At 35.8% G+C, this 14305-nt stretch overlaps 1 protein-coding gene across 1 annotated transcript in view; it reads right to left on the minus strand.

Moving 5' to 3' along the window:
* Nucleotides 1-14305, minus strand: part of LOC121380870 (integrin alpha-V-like) — a 76336-nt gene that overhangs the window by 27512 nt on the left and 34519 nt on the right. Inside the window, exons 6-9 of the mRNA XM_041509875.1 lie at nt 12006-12049; nt 8413-8466; nt 2548-2700; nt 781-889 (exon numbers count right to left, since the gene is read on the minus strand). Coding sequence (XP_041365809.1) covers nt 781-889; nt 2548-2700; nt 8413-8466; nt 12006-12049 — 360 coding nt within the window. The remainder of the gene's footprint in view (nt 1-780; nt 890-2547; nt 2701-8412; nt 8467-12005; nt 12050-14305) is intronic.

Here is a 14305-nt window from a genome sequence, read left to right on the forward strand (position 1 = left end):
ATAATCTAAGTTTCAGGAAACAAAACAAACTTTGGAATCTCTTTGAATGAATCATACAATAATCTGGCATTAAACCATTAATATAGAGAATAACTAGTTAATGAAATAGGATATCAGCTTTATCTTGTGATGGTAAGAATGGGAAATTACACGAGGCTTGGCAAGCGGAATTTCTCATTCCATAAAAATTATGGGTAAAAACTATTATCTCTGTTATTTAAGCTACATTGTACGATGACTTAGAAGTTAAATAAGCAATTTTACAATGAACACAAGTGACATCAAAAGTCGTAATCTGCTAGTATACGTTTATGACTGCTTCAATTGATAATCATTATCGGGACAATTGAAACTGTGGTTGCAGGATACAAATCAATATGCTCCAAGCAAGTCATCACATTACAGCTAAATGAAAATTACTCTATTATTTATTTTTAAAATCATATCTGTGCAAGTCAGAGTCCAAGTAAGATTTCGAAGCATGAAAAGTGTATTTATGTAACAACACCAAAGCACAATTTAAACTACGTCTTTTTAATGTTTAACATACTGTTATTGTTAAATTGTGAGTGACAGAGGAAGAAATTACTCATATCAAAAAACAACAAGGGTTCATTAATATTTTCAGGAAACCTAAAAAATGTCTGAGAGCAATCCTATCATATTACAGGGCGAGTGCTCCACCACTAAGCTAAATCTCTACCTAGATTTTGATGATCCCACAATCACTGCAAACAATGAACACTAATAAATTACACAATTAAAATTAAAATTACAAACCATTAAAGCCATCTTTGTTTATGTCACCAAGACCAGTGATTGCAAGACCAAATCTGGCTTTACTGCCTTGGCCATCCAAAATGTCTTTTCTCTGTGCTTTAAAAGTGTGCTGAAACATACAAAACATGCATACATATTTATAACATTGTACAGATAGGTTAAATAGTGATTGAATCCTTTACTGAGAGTTTCATTAAGTTTTCACAGAGCACCCTGCTACAAGAGTCCTGTGCAAGGTATTGTGCAACATAACTACCTCCCTTTGATGCTCTTCAATTTACAGCAACCACAGTGTAAACTCAAGCCAATAACAAACACTTGTATATTAATTTAGATTCAAAGAAAGGAAATAAAACAAATGATTGTTAGCAACACTCAACAATTTAATTATTCTTCCACAATATAGGCTATTCCTGTTGAATAATAGAAGGAATTATATATATATATGCTTTCACACAGACAAAAAAATAATTTACCATGGTATTTGATATACCAGATAAAAGTAAATCTAGTTTATGTGGTCTAATTATATTCAGCATTAACACCAGTCAGATGGGAATATACAATATACCTGTATGGTCTGGTAGTATATGTAGACTCTGCCTGTCTCGTACAACACGTGAGACTTGGTCAGAGTACAATATATATAATATACCTGTATGGTCTGGTAGTATATGTACTCTGCCTGTCTCGTATGACACGTGAGACTTGAAGTCAGAGTACAATATATATAATATACCTGTATGGTCTGGTAGTATATGTAGACTCTGCCTGTCTCGCATGACACGTGAGACTTGAAGTCAGAGTACAATATATATAATATACCTGTATGGTCTGGTAGTATATGTAGACTCTGCCTGTCTCATACAACACGTGAGACTTGGTCAGAGTACAATATATATAATATACCTGTATGGTCTGGTAGTATATGTACACTCTGCCTGTCTCGTATGACACGTGAGACTTGAAGTCAGAGTACAGTATATATAATATACCTGTATGGTCTGGTAGTATATGTACACTCTGCCTGTCTCGTATGACACGTGAGACTTGAAGTCAGAGTACAATATATATAATATACCTGTATGGTCTGGTAGTATATGTAGACTCTGCCTGTCTCGTATGACACATGAGACTTGAAGTCAGAGTACAATATATATAATATACCTGTATGGTCTGGTAGTATATGTAGACTCTGCCTGTCTCGTACAACACGTGAGACTTGGTCAGAGTACAATATATATAATATACCTGTATGGTCTGGTAGTATATGTAGACTCTGCCTGTCTTGTATGACACGTGAGACTTGAAGTCAGAGTACAATATATATAATATACCTGTATGGTCTGGTAGTATATGTACACTCTGCCTGTCTCGTATGACACGTGAGACTTGAAGTCAGAGTACAATATATATAATATACCTGTATGGTCTGGTAGTATATGTAGACTCTGCCTGTCTCGTACGACACGTGAGACTTGAAGTCAGAGTACAACATATATAATATACCTGTGTGGTCTGGTAGTATATGTAGACTCTGCCTGTCTCATACGACACGTGAGACTTGAAGTCAGAGTACAATATATATAATATACCTGTATGGTCTGGTAGTATATGTAGACTCTGCCTGTCTCGTACGACACGTGAGACTTGAAGTCAGAGTACAACATATATAATATACCTGTATGGTCTGGTAGTATATGTAGACTCTGCCTGTCTCGTATGACACGTGAGACTTGAAGTCAGAGTACAATATATATAATATACCTGTGTGGTCTGGTAGTATATGTAGACTCTGCCTGTCTCGTACGACATGTGAGACTTGAAGTCAGAGTACAGTGGTGCCCCGATGATGATGTCATCCAGCTGATCTCCATCCAGGTCAGTCACAGCCAGAGTGTGACCAAAATAAGCTCCAACCTGAAATTCAAAGTAAGTTTGTAGACTTTACATATTTGTTTAAAACCTTTGTCACTTACTAAAGGCAGAATTCAAAGTAAGTTTGTAGACTTTACATATTTGTTTAAAACCTTTGTCACCTACTAAAGGCAAAATTCAAAGTAAGTTTGTAGACTTTATATATTTGTTTAAAACCTTTGTCACCTACTAAAGGCAGAATTCAAAGTAAGTTTATAGACTTTACATATTTGTTTAAAACCTTTGTCACCTACTAAAGGCAGAATTCAAAGTAAGTTTATAGACTTTACATATTTGTTTAAAACCTTTGTCACCTACTAAAGGCAGAATTTCAAGGATGATTTGAATTAAATATATACTGTGTTTTCATTCATCTTTAGCTAATGCTAATTACCATAAACTATTTTGCTAACTGAAGTTCAGACAAAATTTAGTTGGGTCATTTAGTAGGTAATCTGCAACACAATCCTGTCTTTATTATCATCAGACCGCTTTGTTTAACTGGCAGCCATCAGATCTTTGTCAACATGTATTATATGACGGATGTTCAGTGAGTGAAGGAATATGATGCTGCCACATGAGATTAGTTTTTATTAGCAGTAGACAGGACAACACATATCACAGTGTTTGACATGCAAGTATTGGTTGTAATAGGTAAACACCCTATAGGTGGACTGTACAGACATACAGCAACTCAGGCTAGTAAGAGTTTTTATTAGCAGTAGACAGGACAACACATATCACAGTGTTTGACATGCAAGTATTGGTTGTAATAGGTAAACACCCTATAGGTGGACTGTACAGACATACAGCAACTCAGGCTAGTAAGAGTTTTTATTAGCAGTAGACAGGACAACACATATCACAGTGTTTGACATGCAAGTATTGGTTGTAATAGGTAAACACCCTATAGGTGGACTGTACAGACATACAGCAACTCAGGCTAGTAAGAGTTTTTGCGCACTGTTACCAGTAGCACACCAACACAGAATGGCACAAAAGGACTATTTGTTTTATCACACACAAACACATTTTGAATTAACGGCTATTAAATTTTTAACAGTCTAGGCAGAATTAATGAAGATAGGAACACCTTTCAAATTATTTGTAGAGAGTGTCTTCAGTTTACTGTCATTATAAGATGTTTCTATCAGTGCCGTTTTAACAATCATGTTTAGTTTTTTCACATCAGAGGATATTCAGTATCTAATATATAGCCCTTGCTACATTTCGGTAAAAAAAAAGAGCGATGAAGCCCGAAGCCATATTTCCATCAATATGGCTGCAGTCTAAATAGGTTTGGTTGCAGTCATATGCATTTGTTGTGTTTCCATATATATACGGCTGCTAAATGCTATATTAACTGAGTCAAATTCAAGATGCATATTTATTAATTTTCAATAGCACCTACTGTTGGAAGATGAGCAACCTTCATTGTGATGCAGGGAATGGGAACTCTATTAATGTGCCCATATCCAATGAAGCTTCAGGCACATCCATCCTGAACTTAGCCTCTGACATCGCCAGTGACTAATTCCGGGACAGGAAAAAGATAAGAAAAGAAAAAGTAAACCAAAAGGAAGCACCACTGATGGAAGCAATATGTTATATATAAAGACTCGTCTCCTCTGCAATGTCACCAATGATCTCACAGATATTACAGATCACTTGTGCTCAATGTTGTGGGTTGGTACATTCATAAAGACACCTTTTATTTCTAACAGTAACAAGTTTGACAATTTTTCTAAATCTTGCTGCTAACTACACGAGGCATGATTGCATAGAATGTCGAGATTAGTGAATGTTTTTGGTAAAATGCTGTGTTGCAAGGGGAATTCTCCATGCAGTTCTTATGCAGGTTAGCTGGAATCACATCATATATCAAAAAAAAATTGACAGTGTTTCTGTGTGGACACCACATGAAAATCACATAAATGGAACCACTCATTATAAGAACAATGGTATGCTATATCTGATGTTCCATGTCACACCACATCCAGACTGTAGCCATACTGATGGAAACAGCTTAACAGACAGGATAGCACATACCATAGCATTTGAAACATCAGTCACAGTGTAATGGCTATGATGTTCAAGAAGCCAAAGAAGCTAAAGGTTTACAAGTGTTTACAACAAATTGAATTATTCCCATATCCCCTTTTCCCTTCACAGCACTGCGACACAAACTATTTCAGCTTTCTGCTAAATGTGTATTTGTTGAGTTAAAACATCAACAATTTACAATGCAAAGCAAACAGGCAGACAGTAAGGACGGACGGAATTCCTTGACTGGCATCTGGTCGTTGCCTTAAACACTGAATGAGAGGTTAACATGACGGAATCATCTCCATTAAATCCAGTCATGCCAAAACTAATGGCCGGTATTGCCCCTGCTGTTTAGAGACAAGACTGTACACAGAACTGACAGTTTCCTTCTTCATCAAAAAGAAAGGAAAGGAATATTGCCACCTCAGTATATTTGTAAACTTCTACATTTATCACTCTTTGGTGTCTAGCACTTGGAATTTCCAAAACATGATTGTGAGAGAAAAACTGCTGTTGCCACACGGGTTACTCCTTTAAAATGAAACTTGTTTATAAACACCAGTAGAGCACACTGATTAATTAATTGGCTATTGGATGTCAAACACCTGATAATTATGACACAAAATATCCAGAGGACACCCACTATATTTTTCTATTAGCAGCAATTAATCACAGACAGGACATACCATGGCCGTTTATAATTACAACTGTGTGTGAAGAGTAAAAGCCTATATTATGTTCACCGATGGGGATCCAATACTGTAAACCAAGCACCTCAGGTCAATGTTCTGACTACTGAGCTAGGACCATGGGATTTTTTACATGCACGTTCCCATAGACAGGACTGTACTGGCGTAGGAAGTGGGGGATAGGAATGGGCAAGGGGGTGCTTTATATTTGCTTTATAATAGTGTAAAAGTGTGTAAATATAAAAGTGTGCCCCCCCCCCCCCCACCACACCACACCACACCACACACACACTTTTTGTCACCTTCCTACGCCACTGGACTGTATAATCACATTTGATGCACAAGCTGCTGGCAAGTGCTTGGGATCTAAGGAAAAGACTAGTCCATCAGTATTTGAAATAACTGAGGCTACATTCCAGCATATCCATATACTATTATCTATGTGTACAAGTACATGACTAAAATTCTACTTTTAACTCAATGTCCACATTTTAAAATTAATGTATTCCTGGAGTTGATTGGTCAGTGAGTATTTTGACAGATACTTACAATGGATTATCTCCAACCATTGTTCACATTCAATCACACCACTGGACTAAAGTATATGTATTCCATCTACATACGCTGCACTAGTTACACCCATTAATATGTTCACTTGTACAAGAAAAGACAAACAAACTGCATGTTTAAAGTAATAAATCCCAAACGTCTAACAAAACAACAACAGATGTCAAACAAAGTTTTAATAAACAAAATATGTGGGTGGTCTACGTACTGAACCATAAAACTGCACATGTCTGCTTAGATAATAAGCAATTACAAAGAAGGATTGGAATTATTTGAAAACATTTTCCCTTTTAGTTTTAAGTTTTTTAATATCCATGCTCATGTCACAGTTCGTGTTTTGTTTTGTTTAATGACACCACTAGAGCACATTGATTAATTAATCATCGGCTATTGGATGTCAAATATTTGGTAATTCTGACACGTAGTCATCAAAGGAAATACGCCACATTTTTCCTTTAGAAAGAAATGTTTTATTTAACGACGCATTTTATTTACGGTTATAAGGCGTCAGACATATGGTTAAGGACCACACAGATTTTGAGAGGAAACCCGCTGTCGCCACTACATGGGCTACTCTTCATTTTTCCTTTAGCAGCAAGGGATCTTTTATATGCACTTTCCCACAGACAGGAAAGCACATACCATGGCCTTTGACCAATTTTGGTGCACTAGTTGGAATGAGAAAAAACCCAATCAGTTGAATGGATCTACCGTGGTGGTTCGATCTTGCGATACAAGCACCTCAAGCAGGCATTCAACCGATTCAGCTAAATAGGGTTCATGCATGCTGTTCTGTGCACACAGCTCAGCTATCTAGATAGGTTAATGGTGTTAGGTACTTGGATTTGAATTTTGATAAACTGTAACAGAAAGTAGAACTGCCTTAATGCTTGACTTTATATATTCAACCCGTACCATTGTTTCACAACCAATAGCCCATATAAATGACTTCATATATACAACCCTTACCATTGTTTCACAACCAAAAGGCCATGTAAATGACTTCATATATACAACCCTTACCATTGTTTCACAACCAATAGCCCATGTAAATGACTTCATATATACAACCCTTACCGTTGTTTCACAACCAATAGCCCATATAAATGACTTCATATATAGAACTCTTACCGTTGTTTCACAACCAATAGCCCATATAAATGACTTTATATATACAACCCTTACCATTGTTTCACAACCAAAAGGCCATGTAAATGACTTCATATATACAACCCTTACCATTGTTTCACAACCAATAGCCCATGTAAATGACTTCATATATAGAATGCTTACCATTGTTTCACAACAAATAGCCCATGTAAATGACTTCATATATACAACCCTTACCGTTGTTTCACAACCAATAGCCCATATAAATGACTTCATATATAGAACTCTTACCGTTGTTTCACAACCAATAGCCCATGTAAATGACTTCATATATACAACCCTTACCGTTGTTTCACAACCAATAGCCCATGTAAATGACTTCATATATAGAACTCTTACCGTTGTTTCACAAACAATAGCCCATGTAAATGACTTCGTATATACAACCCTTACCGTTGTTTCACAACCAATAGCCCATATAAATGACTTCATATATAGAACTCTTACCGTTGTTTCACAACCAACAGCCCATGTAAATGACTTCATATATACAACCCTTACCGTTGTTTCACAACCAATAGCCCATATAAATGACTTCACATATACAACCCTTACCATTGTTTCACAACCAATAGCCCATGTAAATTTTGGTGAGACTTTAACAAATGTTTACTGACTTTATGTTGAGGTCGTATGACCTACAGATATTATTTATAACTGACATTATTAAAAACAGATCGTTATACAGGTAATGTTAGTTTTGTTGTTGGGACAATTTAGACATTATTACAAAACAGATTTTTATACAGATAATGTTAGTTTTGTTGTTGGGATGATTTAAACATTATTAAAAACAGATTTTTATACAGATAATGTTAGTTTTGATGTTGGGATGATTTAGACATTATTAAAAATATATTTCCGTACAGGTAATGTTAGTTTTGATGGTGGGACGATTTAAGCAATTAAAACTTTACATCTCAAATTCAAAATAGCCCTCTGTATGTGTTGTCCTTCTTGTTTATTATTCAGGACACTATGCACCAGTTGTTGAACATGGGCTGCCTGGCCAAACCGATGGTGGACAAACAAAGAAAGTACTGCTGATCCACCTCTGACCCACTAGCAACATGCTAGCTGGGTAGCTAGGCTTACACATACTTCTTTTACTTCTTTTTCCTCTTATTTATAGTACCCATAGTCCTTAGCGTCAGGAGTAACAAACTATAAATAATATAGTTTGAATTCAATAATGAATAAAAATAAACGAAAACAAACTGAGTTGTCACAAAACATTTCTTACCTGTTCTCCTGTTATATTCATCAGATTGGACATATTCTGGTTAAAAACAGCCACCTAGAAATACAAAATAAATAAATTACTTTATTTGCCATAAATTATACAGTTCAAATGATGATGGAAAACACATTTTGACTCATTTAATTCATGAAGAAGATGGATACCTCAGCTGCATGGATGCAGTAACTAGTCAAATATTCTTTCACACAGGAATTTTATACACAAAACAAAAGTGCTTAAAAGTGATATTTTTTTAAGTAGAAAAAGCCATGGTATTTATTTTCTCCACTAAATACTGACAAATGGTCTTAAGAATTAGAAGGACTAATGGAAGCATTCACTCCACTCTATTTATAAAGCAGTAAAATGTAGATGGCTAGCAGTTAAGAATGTTAACTTTTACTCTTTTTTGTTATTTGAAACAAAGATTTTAATATAATTCATACAACAAAAGTTCACTTCATAGTGTGTAGAGAGAATTTATGGATGGACAACAGACATCTAGCTTTAGATTGTCTAAAGATTGGGATACAACTAGACATTTTATCTCATGGAGCAGATCTGCAGTCCAGCATCTGGTTCCCATTAAATAAGCAGAGGATCTGTCCAAACATCAAGGGTAATCTGGTTTTAGCTACATCACTATAATCTTATAACAAGATTGTTTACCCACAGCCAACTCTGCAAACTGAACTTTCTTGTGCATCTATAATATATATTTATACTTGCCTGATATTTAAATGTTTCAAGATTTTATCAGTCTGATCCCTTAATATTAAAATATTATCAATACAATGTACTTATAGCTGTTACGGAATTACTTATGGGCGAGGCGAAATCAAGGCACTATAAATATTATTTTATGTCAAGTGGGTCTGCATCATTGGGTTTTTTTCCTTTTGCATGATTGACTAATAAAAGACATCAATTTTGACCAACAGTAAGGGCTTGCACTCTCTTTAATAACAGTGGGCCATTTCTCATTCCAGTCAGTGCTCCACAACTGGTGTAACAAAGGCCGTGGTATGTACAGTACTATTCTGTGTGTGGACGGTCATCTATAAGATCCTCTGCTGCTAATCAAAAAGAGTAAAAAAAAGTTTGTTTGTTTAATGACACCACTAGAGCACATTAATTAATCATTGGCTATTGGATGTCAAACATTTGGTAATTCTGACACGTAGTCATCAAAGGAAACCCGCTACATTTTTCCTAATGCAGCAAGGGATCTTTTATATGCACTTTTCCACAGACAGGAAAGCACACACCACGGCCTTTGACCAGTTGTGGTGCACTGGTTGGAATGAGAAAACCCCCAATCAGTTGAATGGATCCACCAAGGTGGTTTGATCCTACGACACAAGCACCTCAAGCAAGCACTCAACTGACTGAGCTAAATCCCGCCCCTTGAAATGAGTAGTCCATGGAGTGGCAGCAGCGGGTTTCTTCTCTGACGCCACATGTAAACCATAAATAAAAATGTGGTGAGTGGGCTGTTAAATAAAACAGTTCTTGTAGCACACCTTACAAACCCTTACTTTAAAACCTTTGTTAAGAATGTTGAAATAGTCATTGATCAAACATACCCTGGTTATTGCAACAACACTAAGAAAGGAAACCTGCTGCTAAATAGGCTACTCCTACCAAATACTGTATTATACTTGTCTATTATATAGTAAATCTACTTGTCTACCAAATACTGTATTATACTTGTCTATTATATAGTAAATCTACTTGTCTACCAAATACTGTATTATACTTGTCTATTATATAGTAAATCTACTTGTCTACCAAATACTGTATTATACTTGTCTATTATATACTAAATCTACTTGTCTGCCAATATTTCCACTTGTCCAAATAAATAATTTGTTTCATTCAAGTACAAGACAATGTTTTTTTACTGCTCAAAATGAAACTGCATTGAACATTTTTACTTGTCCATAGGACAACCATTAAAGTAAAATGTGTTTGCCCAAACACATTTTCACTTGTTAGGATAAAGGGACAAGTGTTTATTTCAAACATTAAGTACATTAATACAGCAAGTGGCACCTGCAAAATATGTTCTATTTTTATTCTATAGAACATATTTTAATATATATTTTATTGACTAAAATAGGTTCTACATGTATATTTCATTAAACACATTACGAGAATAAAGTAGAAAAATTATTGTCCTATAATTTCACAAATTATTACATTTTATTGTACTACTGCGCCCTGTTATACAATGCGATTTTAGAGCTAAGATCACCTTCAGTGAATACAGAAATTATGGACTTAAGGTGATCATAGTGCTAAAATCACTTCATAAAACAAGGCCCTGAACGTTACTTATCGTTGATGTAAACATAGATGTACAGATGTGTGGTAGTCTGCAGACTGGTTTTTATATGAAATTACAATATGAAATTGTCTGCTTTCTTTTCCACTTTAAATTACATTTTCCTTTTCAAAGATTCGCGAAAAAATATATATACATGAAATAGCTATTTTTTTGTGAATTCACAAAATGTATTACTGAGAAAATAATGTTTTTTTACAGTAGCACTTTCCCAAAGAGAGGACAGCACATGCCACAGTCTTTGATATATCAGTCCTGTATGACTGGCTGGGACAAGTCAAAAGAACATGTGTCCATTCAGAGCAATCGATCCTGTGAGCCATGAAACCTGAGAACTACATGTACATCTTATCCCCCATTTACACAACAGGGATTTCACAGGTCTGGAAGTTATTAATTATCCACAGTTTCCTATTTATTTATTTAGTAGATGCATCGGATGTAGCTTTCATACCTGTATAGAAGTGGCTTGAGCCCTAATATAAACATTATCCAAAAGTAAACATTTCAGATACTACACATGCTAGCAAAGTCAGACAGATGTGTTAGCAAGTAAATAATAAACTTGCCATTTGACATATAAATACATTAAAGCTTAAACAAAAGTCAAAAGAAACTACATGTCAGGACTCACAATATAACTTGTGAAAACTGAAAAACACTCGTTTCTTAGACCTAGCAGGTGAAATAGAAACTCACCTGCAAAAACCACCAGAAAATGGTAAGTAATTTTTCAAGTTAAAGTTTGTTTTGTTTAACAAAACCACCAGAGCGCATTGATTTATTAATCATTAGCTATTGGATGTCAAACATTTGTTCATTTTGACATAGTCTTAGAGAAAAAATCCAAGCCCTACATGCACATGTACATACTGCCAATTTTTACAAATAATGTTTTATTAAACTTACATATTAATATTATTCCTAACACAAATACCCCAGACCTAGAAATATATATATATATATATATATATACCAGTATGTCAAAACCGTTTTGTGTCTGCATGTATGTACATGTGTACTTGGGATGAGTACCTCATGCATACTTCACTATGATTGAAAACATAATGCTGTTAACATCTCAAGACATTTTCACATTTATTATGAATACCCAGTAGTTAATTACTCTTTTTCCATAAGAAAATTATGCACAAGAAAGAGATATTCATTATTTAATTTTAAAGTCAGTGCAAGGTATCAACACGGTTTCAGAGAAAACTTCTCCACAACAGGTGAAAAACATTCTCACCTTTCCTAAATGCTGTTCTCCTTTCGGTATTCCAACAACATAATCTGAAAGAGAATAAAGAAACGAGATCAGATTTCCACAAACAGGACAGAAATAGAAGCAGGAATCAAGAAAGTGTTAACACAAAAAACCAACAACGTTTACACAAACATAAATGTACGAAGACTAGCTGTTTTCTGAAAGCTTTAAGTACATTGCCAGTGCTTATATAATATGTGTATATTTTCAGCACTGGCCTCAGTGGTACGGTGGCAAAGTCTTGAGGCAGGTAGGTGTTGGGTTTATATCCCACTGCCTGTTCTAATATAGAGAGTGCACTACTCACTGGCCTCAGTGGTACGGTGGCAGAGTCTTGAGGCAGGTAGGTGTTGGGTTTATATCCCACTACCTGTTCTAATATAGAGTGTGCACTACTCACTGGGGTCATTATAGATTTCTTACTAACCACCCTCCTGTCCAGGAATTGGTCACTGGCGATGTCAGAGGCCAAGTCCGGGGTGGGCGTGCCTGAACCTTCATTGGATAAGGGCACATTAACAGAATTAACCCATCCTGGACAGTCAGACTCAGATAATTCGGGTGTTTGTCCAGGACAGTGTTCTTCAGTCTTAGTTGGATATGAGTGAAAAAACAACAACACATTATGAAATCAATCTAGCTTGATGAGAATGCTCTGAAAATAGCTATATGTAACACAAAACATATTATGTTGTATGTCTGGTTGAAACTTTTATCTTGCTTAGCATGTTCATCTATTTATGTCCATTTAGATCTTCGTGGTCCTTATGTTCAAAATACACAATGTCATGCATAATGCTGCCAATACTTTGCCCATTCACAGTTGGATTTATCACTGCTCAAAATCAAATAGGTCTAGCTAATGTGCTAATGTATATGTACAATCAACTATGTTATGCAGTGACCTAAGGGAGCAACAGTAAGCAGCTATAAATATGTTATGCAGTGACCTAAGGGAGCAACAGTAAGCAGCTATAAATATGTTATGCAGTGACCTAAGGGAGCAACAGTAAGCAGCTATAAATATGTTATGCAGTGACCTAAGGGAGCAACAGTAAGCAGCTATAAATATGTTATGCAGTGACCTAAGGGAGCAACAGTAAGCAGCTATAAATATGTTATGCAGTGACCTAAGGGAGCAACAGTAAGCAGCTATAAATATGTTATGCAGTGACCTAAGGGAGCAACAGTAAGCAGCTATAAATATGTTATGCAGTGACCTAAGGGAGCAACAGTAAGCAGCTATAAATATGTTATGCAGTGACCTAAGGGAGCAACAGTAAGCAGCTATAAATATGTTATGCAGTGACCTAAGGGAGCAACAGTAAGCAGCTATAAATATGTTATGCAGTGACCTAAGGGAGCAACAGTAAGCAGCTATAAATATGCATAATTTAATGATTCAGAAGAATGATCTCTTAGAATCACTTTTAAGGTAATAGTGGGGGGAAAAGTTGAATATTCTATTATTTGAATTAAAACCACCCTATTCGAAACATATATTTGTATATTTCATCAGCTGACTTTCTCAGAAGTAAATCAAATTGATCAATAGGTAGACTAGAAAGGTAACTTGTGTTCTAGGTTGGCTTGGGCATGACATGAAAAAGATGCAGCAAATTTCCAACAGCTAAACAAAACAGTTGTATGCAACATAAACAAGTTGGCAGTGAAGACTACTGACTAACAAATGCCCAGGTGTTCTAGCCTAATGGATTCTGGGGAAGACATGTCACTATTCTATATGCACAGCTCAGCTCTTCACAGCAGACATGATTAGCACCATTCCATGTCCATCTGCTCTTTCTCCTGTCATCACTCTAAATCAGATCCTAGAGCTACACCTGTTCCAAGACAGGGCAGAACTCAGCCCCTCCAACACATCCAAATTAACACATGGAAACCTAATCCCCCAAGTCTCCCAGGTTTATAAATATTACTGTGCCACTTGGCCTTTGCACTGGAGGTCAGCAAATATCAGCAAGACCAGCAACTAGAGATGTAATGTTACTCTTCAAATTGCAGTGCAGATAACTCTGGCATGATGCATCTGCCACATGCCCCAGATGGCAAGATATTGTAGCTATAGGTGTCACTGGCAAGCTCTAGAATAGTGTGCAAGGTAATCTACTCTATTTATATCCACTTTTATATCCACTTAATTAAGGTTCAGGCACATCTCACCTGACCATGTATAGTTGTCCACAATTCATTCATTTTAACTTATTTTCGTGCTTATATCCAATTAAGGTTCAAGCACGCTGTCCTGGACACACACCTCA

This window comes from Gigantopelta aegis, chromosome 9 (assembly GCF_016097555.1).
Source record: "Gigantopelta aegis isolate Gae_Host chromosome 9, Gae_host_genome, whole genome shotgun sequence".
Lineage (NCBI taxonomy): Eukaryota > Metazoa > Mollusca > Gastropoda > Neomphalida > Peltospiridae > Gigantopelta > Gigantopelta aegis.